Source organism: Eretmochelys imbricata, chromosome 1, assembly GCF_965152235.1.
Source record: "Eretmochelys imbricata isolate rEreImb1 chromosome 1, rEreImb1.hap1, whole genome shotgun sequence".
In the NCBI taxonomy this organism is placed as follows: Eukaryota; Metazoa; Chordata; order Testudines; family Cheloniidae; genus Eretmochelys; species Eretmochelys imbricata.
The window spans coordinates 251,799,571-251,820,325 of record NC_135572.1 but is presented as its reverse complement, the minus strand read 5'-3'; the positions used below and the strand labels follow the sequence as shown (position 1 = coordinate 251,820,325).

Here is a 20,755-nt window from a genome sequence, read left to right as displayed (position 1 = left end):
CCTTCTTCACTGCACAACCCTGGGGCAGGTCTCTCCTGTGCACTGAATGAGGCAGGGATCCTGTGGAAAAATAACATAAGATCATGTAGTTAAAAACTGTATAGTAATCCATGTGCATCAGAGAGCCAAATAAGGTAGGTTGCACAAGCAATCTTAATTCTGGCATTTCCTAATTTTTGAGTGTTTTGACAAATTTCAGCCAAAATATGTTGTTTAGCCCATGTTAAAATTTTCAGAAGTTTTCTTTGAAATGTTCTAGCACCCCTATACTTGGGAGCAAGGACTTGAAATTTGGCAGGCGGTTGGCCCTTGTATCAAGGATGTACCTTTTTCTGTCACCATGAAATCTGCCTAAATTTGGCCAAGTTATAAGCCTTTGGAAAAAAATCACAGTTTGCACAAGTAGACATAGACACTTTGATTTCAGCAGCTAAAATCTCAGAAGAGTGCATCGGGTGAGAATATTGCTCCATCCCTGCACTGCCATTTGACCAAACTGCATGTGCCCGCCCTGCAGAGTGACTGAGCATGCTTCCTCCAGCCCAGGGCTACAGGGGTGAAGGTGGATGTGACCAGAGTCCCAGGGGAGCCAACTGAGGTCACTCAATTAGGATGAACTGCAAAGAATGGGGCAGACAATCCCCAAAGCTGGTGGATATTTGAATACTTAGATTTACCAAGCCAGCATAAAACAGCTTGTTTAATACCTCTCCGGTTACCCAGAAGCCAACCACACAGTTCCCTTAAAGCAACCCAGCCTTAGGCCTCCAGCCAGACACCCAAGTAAAATATGATGAGGATTACTGAAAATCTTATTCATCATATAAAAAAGTTCTACCAATCCCTAGGATCAGACACATTACCTCCCAGGTTAATGAATATTCCAGCTCTTACTCAAATACAAGTTTACTGTCAATTCTTATTAACTAAAGTAACATTTATTAAAAAAGAAAAGAGAGAGAGTATTGGTTAAAAGATCACTATACATATAGGCATGAGTACAGTTCTTAGTAAAGATGGTAAGCTTTGTAGTTGCAAAGAGTTCTTCCAGAATTAGTTCATAGGTTATAGTCCAACGTTCATATTCAGGGTGATTCCAGATTAGGACTGGAGATCTCAATTTTGGCCTGAAGCTTCCCCTGCATGAAGCATCAAGCAGATCTGAGCTAAAAAGGATCAGGACCCCAGACATTCTTATACCGTTTCACATCTTCTTTGACAGCTCAGAATCGTCAGGTGAACAATAGGCAATTATGAAGTCTTTGAAATAGATCTATTTCCTAAGCCTCGCCATTACCGGTAATTATCTATACATATTAACATAAGACAATTGCCCGGTTTCCATCTTTTTCTGGTAATTTGCTATCTATTTCAAAGAGAGACAAACACAGCGATATCCTATGTTTACAGTTCATCTAAATGTTAATATGTCCTTTTGATCTCTGAATCAATAGCTAGTGACAGACAGGAACTGTCTGTTTACATGGCTAACATTTAACAAGATATAAGTACACACATACAATTAGCATCACCTCCAATTCTCTAACAATACAGCAATACAATACAATTCTAGCACGGAGTGGCCCTAATTACCATTCATGTACTTTTCTAACGTCTCTAATGGTTGACTTTGGGTCATTTATCCTGCAGGATGCTTAACCCTTTCTGGCCACGTGTCACACTTGTACAGGATTTGTTGCAATTATATAACAGTGGTATCCACAATGATTTGCATGGTCATATTTTAATCAGATAACATCACAATGGACTTTCCCTATAACGACTGGTCTCAACTATTCTCGGCTGGGGTGGGGCTGGGTATTGGAATTGAGAGGAGGAAGTCTATCCTGTGCACCCTATGACCTCTCTGCTGGCACCCAGGAAACATGGAGAAGGAAGCTGTCTGGTTTGGATGTAGAAGGGAGAAAAGCAGGTCTGGGGGAAGGGAAAGGAATAGGTTGGAAGTCTGGTGAGATGGGGACTGGAAGGGTGGGGGGAGAGAACTGTGACTGAGAGATGGAGGGGAGGGACTGGAACAGGCTGCAGAAGGAGATTGGGAGCCAAGGGGAAGGCAGGCTTGGACTGTGAGCTGGAGAGGGGAGAGACTGTGAATAGGAAACAAGACACTGGAAGGCAATTATCGGGGGGCGGGGCATTGATATTGGATGAGTAGGTGAGGGGCCAGGGAAGACTGGGACTAGGAACCAATAGGGAGAGGGGTGCAGTAGATCAGATGGGAGGGGGACTGTGACTGGCTGAATATGGAGACTAGGACTAGGTCTGGGGAGGGGGACAAACTGACAGTCAGAGGTGGAGTGAGACTCAGACAATGAGCCCAGAGGAGGAGGTTAGGGCCAGGTCTACACTACAGACCTACATCGCTATAACTATGTAGCTCAGGGGTATGAAAAATCCACAACCCTGAGCATCTCCCGTCGACATACCTACTACCGCTCAGGGAAGTGGATTAATTATGTCAACGGGAGTAGCGTCTTCACTAAAGTGCTACAGTGGTGCTGCTGTAGCCAGTGGCGGATTAGCCACTGGCCAACAGGGCCCATGCCCAGGGACTCCGGCCAATTGGGGGCCCCCAGGAAAATGGGCACCCCCACACCCCAACCCTCTCTGCCCACCTGGCGCTCCTGTTGGGAAGCGGGATTGGGGTGCGGGGGCTTGCCCAACCCAGGAGCAGGGTCAGTAGCACTGGGGAGGGAGTGGGGGGACTGCAGGTGGAAGGGATGGGGAGAAGCCCGCAACTTGCTCTGGCCCAGGGGCCCCACAAAACCCTAATCTGCTCCTGGCTGTAGTGCTGTACGTGAAGACAAGCCCTAAGACAGGCTTGGGAAGGAGATTGGAATGAGAAGCCTGAGAAGGGAAGACTAGGGATGGGTAGGCAAGGAGAATAGGACTGGGAAAAGAAGTCGGGGCAGGGAAGAGACAGGACTGGGACAGGCAGGTTGGAAGGGATAGGTTAGATGGCATCAAGCTTGAAAGGAAATGGGTAGAACAGCCTGTGTCCAATGGAGCACACTCCGCTCCAGAGCCTGGAATGGAATCCAAGACTCCCGAGTCTTGTGCACTGAATGAGGTGGGAGTCTTATGAAACAAATAGCATGCAATTAAAGGCTGTATCATAATATATACATACCTAGGGTCACAATTAAGGTTGCATAGGCAATTCTGATGTTTCCTAACATTTGAGTTCTTGACTTAGCAACCTTAATAATGTTCTTGTAAAACAATTTTTTTTGTGCTCAATATTATAAAGACTAACTATAAACACTTTAACTTCACAAAGAGTCTCAATCTCAAATAACTCGCTTGCTCTCCATTCATTTCAGAATGAAGTTCAAAACATATAATTGTTTTTAAAATCCAGCATGGACTTATACCAGTCTTCTTCACAGATCTTTTTTCTCTTTTGTACAATTTCCCAACTTCAAAGGTTCATTCGAGTATTTTTTCCACCATCCTTACAATTTCTAGGCTCACCCCAGCTGCCTTCCTCTGTATTAATTATTATTGTTATTGTATTATTTGAGAATTAATTTTATAATTAGATTGTGCTAGATTCTGTACAAACATATGCAAAGAGTAGTCTTTGCCCTAAAGAGCTTGCAATCTAAGGCCTCTCTTATATTTAAAACTTACTTTGACATAACCTATGGTACTCAGGGAGGGTGGAAAATCTGCACCCCTTGAGTTCTGTGGGAATGCTGCCCTAACGTCTGGTGTAGATGCAGCTAGCTTGATGGAAGAATGCTCAGGGACGTGGTATTCCTACAGCAACAGAAAACCTCCTTCCGTCACTGTAGGCTGCATCAGATTATGTCAGCATAGCTAGGACATCATAGCTTTGCCACTATAGCCCCCATAGTGTAGACATGGCGTAAGTCTCTGAGCCTAGAAAGATGTGCCAGCTCATTTTTGTTTATTCACCCTACATGAAATCCTGGCCCCATTGAAGTCAACAGCTAAACTCCTATTGACTGCAGTGGGGCCAGATTTCACCCTGTGCGTAGTTAAGACTACTCATGGTGTAAAAACGTAAGCATGTCTGCTTGGAAGACCAAGAAAATATTATAGTGCTCACTGCCAGAGGGAACAAGACTGAACATTGGTCTTATCCAGAAAGGAAAATCTTAAGGCATGGATCCAGTATTGCCAACCCCAAACATTCAGAAATCTTGACTCAGGTTCCCCAAAATAATGAGACTGGCTTAAAAATCATGAGATTTCTAAAAATGAAAAAAAGGGGATCTTTTTATGGGTCGGGTCATATTTTCAAGCTTTTCTCCACAACCATGAAGGATAGATATTTGCTTTTTATTTAAATGATCGCTGAGATTCTCGTGAAATCACTTGACTCCAGGAGCTTGGGCTCTAAGAAAAAACACTAAGTATACAAGATGTGTGATAAAATTGTAAGAGCTGGCAGCTCTGCAGATCCTGCCGTTCGATCTGTGTGAGCGGACCTCTTTCCAGGATTGGGGTCTGTTTTCTATTCTCCTATTCCCTCTCTGATCATCCAGCACCAACCTCCTCTCTACTTCTCTACACAATCTCTCAGTTGTGTGATAGCCTCCTTTTCTGCAGTTCCTCTACATTAGAGAGACAAAGTGGCACCTGTCCAAAATAATATCTGAAAGACCAGTCTGGAAAATCCTTCTTGTATCCTTATTGACCCTCCATCTTTTTAAAACAAATCTCTTGTTAATATCTCTTTATTTCACTCGCTCTCTGTACTATTCATTACTTCTTCAGGTGGTGCCCACAAGAAGTGAACCACAGAGAATGTAACTCCTACTTATCCCTCTGGGCTTCCCAGAGTGTGCTGTCTTCTTCATTTTTCCTTGTCTAATCCCTTGCAAGATTGCAAACTATATGAGGTGGAGGTTGGATTTTTATCCATTGCACAGTCCTGATCACATTGTCAGAGATTAACAAATGAATGTTATTTAACTTTGTGACTTTTATTATTTATTTTCAATTTTAATTGACTTGGTGGGGCTACTCACAATAATAAGCACTGCTCCAGCTAATTAGTGCTGGTATGATTGCGTCCTACATATATGACACATCTATCCTTCCCATAGAGATGATCATCAGCAGTAAAAGTTTCACCATGAGGCTCCATTCTGACCTGGTTGAATCGCTCCTTGATAGGAAAGCAATTTAGCTGCCATTAGAAATGGGCATGAAGCAAAATCCCAAATTCAAAGGCCCTCAGAGAGGAACTTTGTGCCTGGTCTCATCACTGTAATTGGCTAAACTTGTATAGAAAGGACACCTCTATGTCATATTTGAGCCTTTATAGAATAGAATTGGAGTCTATGTCATAATCTCCTGACATAACTTGCTCATGCACATGGACTGTGCTCTCGGGAAGGAGCCACTTGGACTCACACAAGAGTCATGAGTCCTATTCATTGCAGGACATTCAGTTGTCACTTTTCTTCCCGGTGGAGGAAGTCATGGAGCTAAGGCCCTTTTCTGCACTGCACAGTCCCTCTGTCCTTGGCGCTCTGCTCAGGCTGCTGCCAGCTAAGGGGTGAAGCGTGCTGATTTGTGCAAGACAGGGCAGCAGGCTGAGACCCACCCAACTCATTACACCCAGCTCCCACGAGCGGGCAGGGAGCCGGGAGTTGTAGCCCCGCCCCCTCAGCCACCTCTCAGGCGAGGCAGGGGAATGAAAGAGATGGTGGGGGCCGTTCCCCTCCCGCCCGCTCCCAATAACGGTCCTCTCCGGTCACGTGGGGGGTGGGGATGGCGCGCGGTGGGGGCCGGAGGGACGGGCGAGAAGAGCCGGCGATTGGAAGGAGGGCGGTGACCTCACATGAAGGCTCCGCCCCTTCTCTCTTTTCTCCCGGCCGGCGGGGCGGGAGGAGGGTATATAAGGGGGGAGGCGGGCGGCAGGGCGGGCCGGAGCCTGCTCGGCTAGTGAGGTGAGGGGGGGTGGGGAGCGAGGGGGTTTTTATAGCGTCGGCTCCGGCGGCGTCGCCGCAGCGTCCTCCTTAGCCCCGCGGTGGCAGCAGCGGACTCAGGCGGCGGCGCTGCTGAATCCCCGAGCCAGCTGCAGCGGCCGGCGCTTGGCGCTATGGGTGGGGATGGCGGCGGCGGCTGCAGCATCTTCTTCTCCCTTCCCTTCCCCTCCCCAGGCGGTGCTGGGAGGCGATCCCGGGGCTCCTCTCTCCGGCCCCCGCTGCGCGCTGCTTTGCAGCCAGCCGGGCGTTGGGTGCCGCCAGCCCCGCGCGCGCAGGGGGCTGCTGGAGCTCGGCGCTGCCCGCCCCGCCCCGGGCATGCGGCGGGGCGTCCTGCAGCTGCTCCTTGCGCTCAAGTGTCCCGTCCCAGGGGAAGGGCTCCGTGGGAGTGGAGGGGGATGCCGGCGGTCGAGGCTGCCCCTCTCCTCCCCCTCTAGTGCTGTGGGGTGGGCGGGGGGACAGAGCAGGCCCCCCTTAAAACTGCCCCACCCCCCTTAACATGCTTTCGTGGCAGGCGCTGACAACAAGCGCGTGTACGGCTGCAAGTTTCCCTCTTAGCTCATCATGAAGGGGAGCGGTGGTGCTTGATATCAGCTGGTACTTTGCACACACACCCGACTCTGTTGCAGGTGGCTTGAGAAGGGAGTCAAAAGGGGAGAGGAATCTGCTGCTTTCCCTTTACATTCAGTTTGGGGTTCCTGTGTGAGCCCCTCCCCTAAGCAGGGCTTGGCCTGGTGGTTAACGGGCAAAGTTAAGAATGAGCGTGATCAGTCATTACTAAAGACCGGTAGTTTGCGAATCGTGTCTAGAAATGCCTACTGCTTTCAAGGTTAAATTCCTTTCCCTCCCCCAAAACTTGTTTTCTTGTCGCAGCCTAAAGATATTCTTGGGCTGTGGATGTAGGCTGATGCTTTCTCAAGCCAAATCAGTTGCTGCTGATTTGGCTTTAGGGCTAGAGCTTTCTTTACTTGACAACTCTTCTGCCTCTAATCAGTTGGGTTTTAAAATGTGCATTGTTCTATCCAAATGTTTTCTTGGGTTGCTCATAAGGTCATGAAGGTAAGGAGAGAGCTGCATCAAAACACTTCAATAGGAGTTGGGAGGGAGAAGACTGAATCTGCAGTTACACTAGTTAAATGCATGTTGGGTCTGGTAGGTGGGAGTGGAATCTGCAGTTGCTTACTTGCAGTTTTTTCCCCTGTGAGTGCAGGGAACTGGCCTAGTTTTATATGGACACTTGTGTTTCTGGAATCATCCCCCTGCACTGCCTAATACTGCCTGTGTGAAGGATTTCGGTTATCGGGATGGGTGGGGAGATTTATACAATGTAAGTGTTCCCTGGTTTGAAATTCCTGTTTCTGATATTCTCAAGGGAGTGAGGGGGAAGAAATGGGGAAGATTCTATGTTGATTTTTATATGGGTCTTAATTTCATGTTTTAAGGCTTTATTAGTGTAAATATTTATACAAATGCTGTAGTTCTAGGAAAGGGGAAGAGAGCTAAACAATCAATTTTTTTTGGCAGGCCCATCTGTTTCAATGGTGCAGCTTTCCCAATCCCCTTTCCGTTGCCCGTCGCCTTCAGGCCACTCGGAAGGGGGAGAGGACAAGAGCATGAAGCCGGCCAAGCAGCAGGTGACCCCAAGCCAACCTGGGGAGAACCAGCCTCCCCTGAGCCCTCTGCAGTCTGCTCTGAACTCTACTGCCTCTCCTTCCCAGGCATATGAGACTTACATTGATAATGGACTTATCTGCCTCAAACACAAGATCAGGAACATTGAGAAAAAGAAGGTAACTTATTTCTTTGCTGTGCTGAAGAAATTGATAATTAAATATCAAGTTTACGTTAGAGCTCATCAATAGTAAACTTTAAATCCTGCTATAAGAATCTATTTTTATCTTACATACCTATAGAGTATGTAATGAGTTTGCTGCAGCTAGTATAAAAATCAATAAAAGCAGTTCATATTCAGCAGCACTTCTCAATAAGGTGTCCTCTGTTTGGGATTTCATCAGAGTAATATGTAGCACTGCTGATTTTTGTACATCTTGGATTTTGTTTAGATATATTTGAAGAGGAATCAGATTAGTTGTATTTAAAATTGCATATATTTGTAACATTACTGTCTCAAATGTAGAAGCAAAGTAAATGTATGTAAATGTAGATGGCTAGATAAGTCAGCTTCAAACATTTGTTTTCTGCAGTAGTTGGTTTTGCTGTACAGCTGCTGTAGTTTTCACAGCTTGAATAGTGTGCAAGAGAATACCCCTTTAATGGATTAAATTGGATTTACAAATAGAATTAGTTTAGTTAAAATCTAACCCATAATCAGACTTGTGGAAAACTTCGTATTCTGCTTGTATTGATTATAGGCATCTAATATTAAGATCCAGTGATGCATGTAAAAACAGATTAATAAAATTGCTTCCTCTGACTCCTTAGTGCAAGGTCATATTAAATATGTATTGCACTTCACTTTTTATAGATGTTGAGGCCTGGACTTCATGGGCATGTAGAATCTTGCAAAAGTATTCTGCTTTTCATCTTCTCATTTTGACTTTAAGCATTTTGAAGCTCTAGTAAAAAGCTTAGCAGTCTGAAAGGAGCTGTCACTTTGAAGGACTCAAGAGGTGCCCTTTTTGTGGCTTACTGTAGGTGAATGTCTGAATTCCTAATTTAAGATTTGTCTGACAACTGGATAATTTATAGCATTGCAACTGAAATGTTTGATTGAGATGGCCCTTGCATTCTCAAGCTGTTTTCACATGTTACTTTAAAACACTTGGGAAGAATCTTTTTCTGTTATCAATCAAGATGATGCATTTTTAAAAGTTCATTGAAAATAAGCTTGAATTTTTGCACCAGAGTTCAAACTTTTCATATTTTAGTGCTCTAAAATACCCTTTTTACTTCAAACCTGTATTTGGCTAAGAAATGTGGGGATATGCATAGCTCATGCAGTAGGCAGCAGCCTAGTGCCCTTCCTTCCACTGGAGTTTTTCCTCCAGTAGCTTTAATTTCTTTAAAGCAATTCCACATACTGTACAGTGGTATTCTGTCTGCACAAATAGATTTAACCTTGATATTTCCCTGCTATCCTTGATTCTTCCCTTGCATGTGCATTACAGTAGGGCCTTTCATAGTCATGCAAAAAAATCAGTATAAATTAATAGTCAAATAGTTGAAAGAGGATGCATTCTTTTCCTTAGCTGCTTATGCTCATAGTATTGGTACATAAGTAGTTAATGTTTTATTTGGCTGCATACCCTCAAGGGGTGGTATTTATTACTGTGGTTCTTAGTGCTGAGTTTCTTGTGCAAGTCTTATGTTTGCAAAACTTATTAAGGTTAATGAACGTCTTTGTAGCTTTTAGTATATAATGAATTAGTCAAGAACTTAACAGCAATGTGTAGTCCCTGCACTGAATATCTTTCTAAGGTAAACTAGATACCCAGGTAAACATGAGTGGGGGGGAAAGGGCAGGATGAGGATTATAAAAGATTAGTTTCTAAATATGCTGCATATAGAACTTGGATAGATCTTGGGTTTTTTATTCTGAGAATAAGGTAGTCAGAATAGGAGCCTACACTGGAGTGCAGTTCAGCTATGGAAAGCTAGACAAAAGTGGCACTCTGAGAGGAGGGATTTGAATGAGTCAGGGCACCTATGTTACAGATAAAGGAAGCTAGCTAAAGGCCTAGGAAGGAATATGAAAGGCATGACAATGCAAGTGAGACCAAGGAGACGAGAAGAGATGACAGGCCATAAGGCATAAAGTAGGTAGTAGTGGCTTAAATATAGGCAGAGTTGTGCAGTGCCTTGAAAGAGAAGCTTGAATTTGATGGGGAAAAATGGACAGAACCAGTGACATTATTTTTAGTTGCAGCATGTCAACTGAAGCTCAGGATATACATGGAAAAGCTGAATTTCTTTCCATGATATATACATAATCAGTATGTAACAGATTGAAAATCTTTTCTTCATAGCTCAAACTTGAAGACTATAGGGATCGCCTGAAAAAGGGAGAAGCCCTCAATCAGGATCAGTTGGTAAGTTTGCTTACCTGTCTTAGTAAATAGTTTTGTGTAGGGTAATATTTGAAAGCTTCAAACATGTTGAAGATGAGGCTGAAGTTGCTGAGGAATGCTATTGAATAATTACCAATGGTGGCTTTATAGAAGTTGCATTAAGTACCACCAGAAAATTTACATAATAGTATTCACTAAACAAAATAGGCTTGCTTCTTGTAGACAAGCTGAAAAGTGACAGTTGTGGGTTGCCCTAAAAATTTGTCCTGTTTTTAACTTTCAAATTGGGTACTGAGGTAAACAGACATCATTTCAGAGCATGTGTCAAGTCCCATTTCTTTAAGCACATGATCTTCACCTGTCACTCAGTATCTGTTATGCCTTCAACCTGTCATCTGCAGTTGCAGTCTTTGGGGTGGTATCCATCAAGGGTTTGTCTACGTTGGGAAATTACATCATGTTAAAACATAACCATCAGTTGTGGTAACTAACACATGATAAATATGGCTTAGCACTTGGTGTAGATAGGGATGGTGATGTTAACTGATCTAACTGACATTAACTCTAGGCTTAATTTAAGGTTAGCCATGACCAGCTAAAGTAATCCTAATGTCTTGTTTTCTGAACTCTTCAAGATTGTGTTCTAACACGGTATAACTTCAGTGTAGACAAGTCCCCTGAGGCTGCCCATATAGCCTTGGCAGCAGAATTATCCCAAGGTGGCCTAGTGGCCTAAAGGTCAGGAGCAGAGTTATGGATGGTTGTCCCAGTGTGATCAGTGAATATCTTCCATTGGCAGAGATGAGGCCAGGTGGAGCCTTCATTGATTCAGCTGGATTCTTGTTTTGCCACAACAGTTAAACTCCTTTATATAAGAAGCCAGCTGAGTGCTAGTGTAATGGAGGACATAGCTACTGCTGCAAAGGGAAACTGGACACAAATGGTAGATGGCTAAGAAATACAACCCTCTGCATATCTTTTTTTAAATTGTCCCATGTTAAATGCTGTTGGTATTTTTATGATCAAAAGCATGGCAGCATGTTCATGTAGAATGTCATACCAAAAGTTACACTAAGAAATGTAATGGGAACACTGCCAGTTAGGGGTGACCTAGTTCAGGAAACTAGCTTTAATTTATTTAGTAGAAATATTATGTTGCCTCTTTTAAAAGGCAAATATCATTCTTTGCTTAGTGCCTACTACCATTTTCACTGTTCTGCCCTCAGTAAGATTGATTCTAGAACTAATTCCAAAATTCCTAAAAGCGTGCATTCTTTTGTTAATCTCCTTAACTGACTTGTTCAATCTTCTATGATGTGGGGAGTGTAGACAAGTAAAGGGAGGTGGGGGGGAAATCAAAATTGAGGGCTTGTTAAACTAGATCCTTTAGTTTATCACTTTGACCATCTGAATGGTCAATTTGCACTTTTTGTAGTGCATAACAATCCATCTTTAAAGTTAAGTCTAAAAAATATTTAGCGAATTTGTGACAAAGGTACCAGAATTGTCATTCTTCATGGCAGTGCTTATTAAACTTCTGCTTCTTGGGTTATGTATCAAATACCACATCTGACTTAGCCCTAGTGTCTTAGTGCAGCAGCTTCAGATAAACAATACTTGTATTTCAGTAATGCTTACTATATACTGTCCACAGACAGTCCCTGTCCTGAATTGCTTACCATTGAAAAACAGTGATGAATGACAGAAAGGGAAGAAGGACAAAACATAGTGTTTAAGTCAGTGGTTTTGAAACTGGGTTGCAGTCCAGAACTGAGTCGTGGAATGGAAGGGACTGGGTCATGGTGGCTCTGGTCAGCACTGCACTGCAGTCCTGAGTCCCCCAAACTCAGAGCCCCTTCCTACACCCCAAATCCCTCATCCCTGCCCCAGTCCTGAGTCCCTCAAACCCAGATCCCTCTCTTGCATCCCAAACCCTTCATCCCAATCCCAGAGCCTGCACCCTCAGCCCAGAGCTCTGACCCCCTCCTGTACCCCAACCCCCGTCCCAGCCCAGAGCTCCTTCACACACCCTGAACCCCTCATTACCATCCCCATCCCAACCCTGAGCCCCTCCCACACTCCAAACCCCTCATCCCCCAGCTCTGTTGGGTCACAGGCATACCCAATTTTCAACTGGGTTGCTAGGAAAAAAGTTTGAAAAGCATTGTTTTACGTAATACCTACATGCAAATAATTGTAGAAGACCATTCCGCAATTAATAATCATTACTAAATACATTTAATCTTTCCTACCCTTTTTATTCTAAAAACATGCTAGAAATGGAATAGGTGAAATTTCATTATCTGAAGTGAAAAGTAGACCTCTGTGCCTATCAAATTGTTCCAGTTACACTTGGAGTTGTGTGGGCTACAGCCTGCTCTTAATGTAAGAGCAGAGTTGCTGTGTACTCAGTTTCCATTGAGATTAATTGGAGTTGAGGCTATTTGAGCAGGGCTGGGTTCTTCCTATTTTCTTTAGGATTCAGTAGCCAAACATAATTTGAGGGTAGTCCGGGAAACTCTTTTAAGGGGCTGTAGCTAGAAAATTTAAGCTGTGGAATGAATGAGGGGAACATATCGTGCTCCTAAGTATTCTGATAATACTACTATGTAAATCCCCTTGCATTATTTGCAACTTGCACATTGCAACACTGAATCTGAAAATGACTAGACAAGTGAAACTATAAAACCACTGATTTTCATTTTTTGATCTGAGATGCAAAAAGTGTCAACATTTTAAAAGCTACACTGTTAACCTAATGTTAGAAGTGGCTTTTTTCTTAACACTTTCAGTAATTAAAAAATGGGAATTTAAAAATTCAGTCTCACTATAGGTCATTAATAGACAACTAAAAACCAGAAGACTAAGATGACTAAAATACTGGGAAAGCCTGTATCAAATGTGACAGAGCATTCTGTGTAACAAGCTTTAACCACAGTATAACTTTTTATATTAAATGTAAAAAGCTGTCCTAGAGCAACCCCATGCTAACTTTCCCTTTCAGAGAGAATTTTTTCTCATCTGCAGCAAGAGGATTGAGAGAAGTTCATATCTGTGAGCTTCTTGGATGGAATTTTCATAAATACTAATATTCTGTGTGAGTGCTCCCCTTTCATCCTGGCTACTCAATCTCTGCAGGAGAGCAGCTTTTTCAGTCAGCCATGCATCACTCCATTATTGTATACCCTAAGGGACCAATCAGGTTCACTTAAGGATCTGTCGTGCTCCCCACTTTCTGAACAAGTGTGCATGTGATAGTCCGCTTGCTTCACCAGGGGCTGCTTTCAGATTAATTTCTTGTTCATTGTCCAAGTCTGTCATTTCTGAAATGAAACGTGTGTTTAGTATTCACTAGCTTGGGAAGACTGAGCCCTAATTTGTGGGGAAAATTCACTCCAGGTGGTGGTCCGGAGCTCTCTATGGATCAAAGAGCTTGTGATTGCCTGTACCTTAACCGCTCTGCAGGCTGAACAGACTTTCAAAGCTGCCACTCTAGCTCTTTAAATGTAATCTGCATATTTAAGAGCTAACCTAGTTTTCAAGAGACCAAGTGTTGGCTCCCAGTATTACACAAGAAATTATCAGTGTTAAAAGTCATTAGAAAAGTAAGTTTATTCTTTCTCCATAAAGAAGATGAGGAGCCACTTATTGACTACAAATTAGCCTGAAGTATGAAAAGCCATTCAGTTGTCTTGTACAATTCTACATGACTAGGGCTTTGAGGTGCTATGGTAATATGTAATAGATAAAAGAAACTGAAATGTTAATCATATTTAAGTTTATTGTACAACCTATAATAAAACTTGTTTCCTTCTTGCTTATAGCTAATGTGTTTGCATGTGCCTCTAATGCAGAGCTGGGCAAACTACTGCCCATGGGCTACATCCGGCCTGTGGGACCATCCTGCCTGGCCCCTTCGCTCCCGGCCAGGGGGGCTAGCCCCTGGCCCCTCCCCTGCTGTTCCCCCTTCCCTGCCAGCTCTCTGGGCTGCTGATCCTGCTGGGCAGTGTGGGTGGTGTGGCTGGCTCCAGCCAGGTGGTGGGGCTGCAAGCTCCTATTGCTCTGAGCGGCATGGTAGAGGAGTGTGGAGCGGGGGTTGGATAAGGGGCAGGAGATTCCAAGGGGCAGTCAGACAGGGAACAGGGGTGTTGGATAGGCATGGGCATCCTGGGGGGCCTGTCAGGGGTGTGGATAGGGGTTGGGGACAAGCAGTGGGGTGGGGGGTGTGGATAGGTGATGGAGTCCCGGGGGGGGGGGTTAGAATCGGGGGGGTCTCAGGAGGGGGCAGTCAGGGGACAAGGAGTAGGGGGGTTTGGATGGGTCAGGGGTTCTGAGGGGGGCAGTCAGGGGGCAGGGGCCAGGCCATTTGGGGAGGCACAGCCTTCCCTACCCAGCCCTCCATAGAGTTTCACAATGCTGATGTGGCCCTCAGGCCAAAAAGTTTGCCCACCCCTACTCTCATATTAAATTAGGGCAGGAGGTTAAATTTACATTGCAGCTTCTACTATGTTCAAATTCTACTATTTGTTCTGAGATTAATTTAGAGACAGTCATGGTGGAGGCTAGTTTCAGAACAAATTCTTAAACTTGAGTTCAAGAACTCTACTTCATGCTGAGTGGAAACCATGTAGGGACATCAGTGTTAAGTGGTATCATCTTGGAGAACTCATTTCTGTCCCAATGCAAGCATTAGTGTTGTAGTAGTAACATCTTTTTGAAAAGATTAAGTGATTAAGAATCCACTTTAATCCTATTTCTAATTGGAAATGGCTATTAAATATAAGAGCGTGACATCAATATTATATGATCAGATTTGCACTATTAGGGCCTGGTCTCAAAATTATTGCCTTAAGTGAAGTCATTAGCATTAAAACAGTTGGTAACATACAGTAACATCTCTTAAAACATTATGAGCAGAAAAACAAATTGAAGCTGTAGTAAAATTTTCCAGCTAGTTTCTGTGCTCTGTTTTAAATTGTTGAACGTAAACTGGTGCCTAAAAGGAAGACTGCTTACATTTATGCAAGTACAATTGATGGCTGTATACTAGCTCTTCCTGATTCTAAATGCTTCTTATCTTGGTAAATATCTGATCTGAGTCTAACCAATACTTAACTTTTTACTCTTCTGCATATTTTTCTGGAGGAGTTAACTGAACTCTGAGATTGTAAAGAATACAAAACACAGGCTCCCAGTTGAGGTGGTCTGGCATTAACTTGACAGCATCCCTTTAATCCAACTTTAAAGCGTCACATTATAAATTACAAATAGTCTGGACTAATTGCTTTCACTCTGGGGATCATATAATAGCAAAATGCTCTGTTGTTTAACTTAGAAATACTGCAGGAATTACTACCTCCAAAGCACTTCTGAAACTTAATGCATCCAATGAAGTGAGCTGTAGCTCACAAAAGCTTATGCTCAAATAAATTGGTTAGTCTCTAAGGTGCCCCAAGTACTCCTTTTCTTTTTAATAAAACTAGACAATTCCAACTATTGGGGTTGCTGTAAAACAGTTTCATGAAACATACACTGTCTTGGTTGTTGAACTCCAAGTCTATCTTAAGTGATTATTTCAGAGAAGCTCCATTATCTAGTCTTGAATGAGAACTAAACTTTGGTTAGAGAAGCAGACAGGAATTCCTTTTCCAGATGTGACTTCTATAAGACTAATTTCCAAAAGCATTCTATGAACATGAAGCTAGCTATATTGTACACCTTTTGAAAAGGATATAACTTCAGTTAATTTGAAGAAGTTAAGGGAACAGTACCTGAAGCTACTTTTGTGAGCGTCTGTGGTTATAAAATTGCTTTTATATCTTGATGCGTTTTCTGTCACTGTCCCTCTGACATAAACTAAAGGGAAAGATGAATAATACAAATTTACAATAGTGCCCAAACTTCCCAATCGGGATAAGGTAGCATTGCACTTTGCGTCCTACAAACCTGTATGAAGGGACAGTCTCTGCCCTGGAGAGTTTACAGTTAAGAATACGGGGAAATGGTGAAAGTGTCTATGCAGTAGCTAACCTTGAAATGAGTTTCTTCATAACCTCAGGTATGGTAATCTTGGGTGTTACGTGTAACAATAGGAAATACTTCACATGTGAGGTGACTTAAAAGTTGATGGTATAAACAAAATTGAACCTATAATAAAAGCTGTACAATTTAGCTTAACAGTTGAAAAATATTAAGTTTACTATAAGAATTGTTAGGACTTAGTCACTGATTAAAAATATGGTAAATGCACTGCTAGTTTGATATCTGCCTATTGCAGGAGGCAGTGGAGAAATATGATGAAGTGGTACACAATTTGGAGTTTGCCAAGGAGCTTCAAAAGACTTTTTCTGGACTTAGCCAAGATGTAAGTAAAACCTACTCTTTGTGCTCTAACCTCTGTAAAACAATTGGATACACTGTTACACACAGCTTCTGAACTTTTGTCTAACGTACTAATCTAAAAAGAGAGCTGGTAGTCATGACTTACAGAGTCCTCATTTTCTAGAATGCAAAGCTAGTATTTTTATGGCTAGGTAACATTAACATGTAGAACAGCAGGATAGCCTCAATCTAATTAACTGTAAAGCTGAAATTTTGTCTAGAGAGTGGTGAAAGTGTGGTCAAGGTACAGGATCACTTCAGACATTTGCACATACTGTAGGTAGAACATGAAGGCCAGTGATTTAAGAGCATCTAGTTTCATAAAACTACTGCTTAAATATCTATCCAAAGTGCAGTCAACTTCAGATGACTCCAGGATGTTCTGGTTCAAGTGGACAAGGATCAATTTGTACAGTAACCACCCTTTTTGGGGGTCTGAGTTTCAGGACTGAACTCTGTTCTTAGTGGGCCAAGTGCAGAAGTTCACTACAGAAGCTAGATTATACTTCACCTGTATGCAAAAGGCAAAGAACTCAGTTTCCACTCCTTCCAAAGTCAACTTAGCTTCAAGCACAAAATAAACAATGGAAAAGAGATGGAAAATATTGGCTATGAAGAGCCAAAAACACTAATGGGAAAATTACTCAGTATTTGGGGCTCATATACAATGTTCACATTCCAGAACTGGGGATGTTACTTCACTTTACAAAGCCTTTCACCATTATGTGAAACTTTGAGGTTCTCTTGAGTAGAAGTTAGCCTACTGGTGTTCTGACAGACATCGTTGTCGTCAAAGGTTCTAATCCAGGGCTCATCCTGCCTTATCTGGGATATGAAAGGTTCCATAAAACAGGTCTTATCATTGGCTGGATCTAAGCAGTCTTTCTAGAGAAGTCTTTCCTCTTGCATTTGTATTGGTTTCAGGTACAACTTAGTCCTTAGGCTAGTGAAAGAACAGTGAATGGTAAGCAGAGGGTTAAAAGACTGTTTCTAGAGTAGTTGAGTCTGGAAGTTGCTACATGCTGTGCCACCATCATAAGTTGGGTACTTATAGCCATTATTAGTTTCTTAAACTTCTGGATGTAACTTGCACTCATCTGTATATTTCACTCAAATTTAACTTGTTTTTAAGAGCGTTTCGTATTTCAAGAATATTTACTTCTCCATGTTGCTGTTCCATGTAAATGTATGTTCTTCCCTGGGGTATATTAGATTACAAGATGTTTACATGAAAAGCTAAAAGCTATAAATAGCTAGTTACTCCCTTATTGAAGCATAATCACTGGATTCTCATGTTTTCCTTGTCTTGTCTTTCTACCAAGTATGGTTCTGCAAAAATGTGCTCAAGCTTAATGTTCCAGAAGTGAGCGCTAGAAAAAAACTCCTTGCAGCCCTTCTATGCTAACTGATATTCCTTCATTACACTGCTGCAAATCAAAGTCCTCAAATGTTACTGCTCAGTAGTTAAATAGAGCAACTTTAGTGTATTTTTACTTAGTTCTGGAATGACTTGGAAATCACTAAATTTTTGCTGCAGAGCTTGATACAGATGTGCCACAAAACATGTTGGAGGGGCCTTGTCACAGAATACAACGGGAAACTACATGTTACCGAAATTACTTCTCCTAGGACTCTTGTAATTAAATGTTTGTCTTGTCAATATAGGAAAATCAAGGGAGTATTTTTGGGGTTCTGGTGTACTGTGACAACTAGGAACTTCTGTACTGAAGTACTCTTTCAGTAGTAAATAGTAGTAGTATGATTTACAATACAAAACCTTTCCTTGCATTTTTGACTATTTTTGCGTTCACTGTATAGCATATTCATAACTACATATTTTAACATGTAATTACAGTAATGTAAAATCTAGCTGAGAAGGGCAAAATGCCAGTGATTCATGATGTAATTTCCCATAGCAGAATATATGGAATTCATGATACAGTTGAAATCATGTTTTTAATTAGCACTCAAAGTAATTTAACTTCATAGCTTACAAACCTCAAATACATAATTGGCTTATTATAGATGACTGTTGCATGTTTTAGTGTAGGCCAAAGAGGAAATTGGCATCAAGTGAAAGGTTAGAAACTAAGTCAGATTTGCAAAGGTATTTAGGCACCTAAAGATTCAGAAACCTGCTTAGTGTGATTTACAAAAGTGCCTAAATATGGGTTAGGTGCTTTTGTAAATCCCAGTAAGCGCTTACCTGCATCTTTAGGTGCCTAACTACCTTTATAAATCTGGGTGCTGGACTGGAAATTAGAAACTGGAGGGCCAATCAGTTATCATACCCTGACTAGTGGGCCAACTCACTCTTGTATTCTAACAGCTGCTGAAAGCGCAGAGGAAGGCTCAGAGACGGGAGACTATAACTAAGCTTGAAGCAGAGAAGAAAAAGCTGCGTACAATACTGCAAGTCCAGTATGTGCTACAGAATTTCACTCAAGAGCATGTTCAGAAAGACTTCAAAGGTGGCTTGAATGGTGCAATATATTTACCTTCTAAAGAACTAGACTACCTCATTAGATTTGCAAAACTGACATGCCCAGAAAGAAATGAGAGCCTGAGGTAGGTTGATTTTTTCCTCACTAATCAGTCTATCATATAATAGAATACCTGTGTAATAACTCTCAAAATAAAATGTATAGTATGTTCTAAAAAACCACAACAATCTGTTGGAACAGCAATTTGGGATCTGGCACATAATGGGATTACCACTTTGTGTTTGCACATGTACAATTAACTCTTGGTGTCTGTGTGCTATCTGCATAGTGGTCACTTTTTTCCTTCAGCAATACTTGTTGGGCAGCTTGAGCTCCCCCTGCTGCTACATGCTGCTGCATGCAGATATAAAGAGCAGAGCTGTCCCTGGGCCCCTCCGTTCATTCTTACCATCTGATTGTCATTGGAACCCTGTTAAATACCAAAAAGTTCTGGTTTTGTATATAATAGTGCATATAATATAGTTTGGTGATTAGTCTGGCTAGTATAGTTATAAGTTTTAGCTGTTTTTAAAAAAACTTTTGGGTAGTGTTTTTTGCATTTCCGGGTTTCTTCTGTGTACAGTATTGAGGTATGCCCCATGACTGATTCAGACTGTTTCTTGTTTGAGGCCTGTGCCAATGAGGGACCCGAATAGCTGACTGAAGGGCTTAGGTGAGGCACACCAGACCGTTGCCAGATTTGCAGCCCATAATGGAGGATAGGCTGAAATTCTTCTGATGAAGGCATGGCTCAGGCTACCATCAGAGCTGTCCTAGTTTGACTTTGAGTGCTGCAACTTGAGTGAGCAGCATGCCTCCACCTTCAGCTGAATCTCAGCACTGATCTCCCTTGCCACTACTGAGGAAAAAATAAGACTTACAAAGAAGCCCCAGCCAGGGAAATGTCTTCACCCTCTAAGCCTGCAAAGAGGGATGAGAAGGAGTTGAGTAGAGTGCACCTGAGAAACCTAAGCTGAAATACTCAGCCACCAATTCAGAGAAGTTGGTACAGTTAGCTCCAGTGCTGCAAAGAGCCCTGTCAAGCACCATGACAGGAGTGGCACAGTTTTCAGCATCGTGGGCCACTATCTCGGTGCTGACTACCCCAGGGGCATTTGGGGGCAAAGAATCAGCTCTGCTGGTCAGTACCAGTGTCCATTACCACATCCAGCACTGGCAATTCAAGCTTTGGTGCTGCAGTAGCCTGTTTCCCACATAAGCAGCCCTTCAGTATTGTCCAAGGGGAAACCTGAAATGATAATGATGCTCCTATGATTAGCAGGTTCTCCGCACCAGTCTCTGGCACAAACTGGGTCAGTCCCTCAATACTCAGAGGAAGGGGAGTCTTCCTCATCAGACTCAGAGGTGGGATGGTATGTTTCAAAGCCCAAAGCAGGACCTACTGGTCTCCTCACAATCTTCTCTCCCAGCTTGCCACCACAACCAGTCAATGGGAACTACCATGGGAATGTGGCCAGGCCAATAAGGTCTGGCCACATATCAGTGGCTAGTTTGGAACCTTTGGGGGTTCCCTCAGTGTGTACTCGGTATCTTTGTCTAGACAGGTGGAGTCTCTGCACTGGGCAGCTCAATCGCCAGAGTCATACCAGGCCTGATACTGAGCATCAAGAACAGGTCCTAGAGCCAGAGCAACAGGTGGTAGAAGATTCTATTCGTTCCAGTCATGCTTCCTCTTCATCCTCTCCAGATGAAGCTGTTTCCTTATGGGTAACTTCTCTTCCTCCTCCTGATTATTTTAAAGTTTATCAGGAGTTGCTGAAGAGTGTCTTCAGGCCTGAGTGTGCAGGTCAGGGAGTCCACACATCACCTGGTTGACATTTTATCATTTCAGGGTGGCTCTGCCAATTAATGAGGCAGTACT

The 20,755-nt window shown here is 42.8% G+C and overlaps 1 protein-coding gene across 2 annotated transcripts in view; it reads left to right on the top strand.

Annotated features, from left to right (window-relative positions):
* Window positions 1–7,512: 7,512 nt before the first annotated feature.
* Window positions 7,513–20,755, top strand: part of CAPRIN2 (caprin family member 2) — a 72,422-nt gene continuing 59,179 nt past the window's right edge. For both annotated transcript variants that reach the window (XM_077827675.1, XM_077827668.1), the window contains exons 1-4: window positions 7,513–7,771; window positions 9,968–10,030; window positions 16,287–16,373; window positions 18,720–18,958. In XM_077827675.1, the coding sequence (XP_077683801.1) occupies window positions 7,520–7,771; window positions 9,968–10,030; window positions 16,287–16,373; window positions 18,720–18,958 (641 nt within the window). In that variant the 5' untranslated portion in view covers window positions 7,513–7,519. The remainder of the gene's footprint in view (window positions 7,772–9,967; window positions 10,031–16,286; window positions 16,374–18,719; window positions 18,959–20,755) is intronic.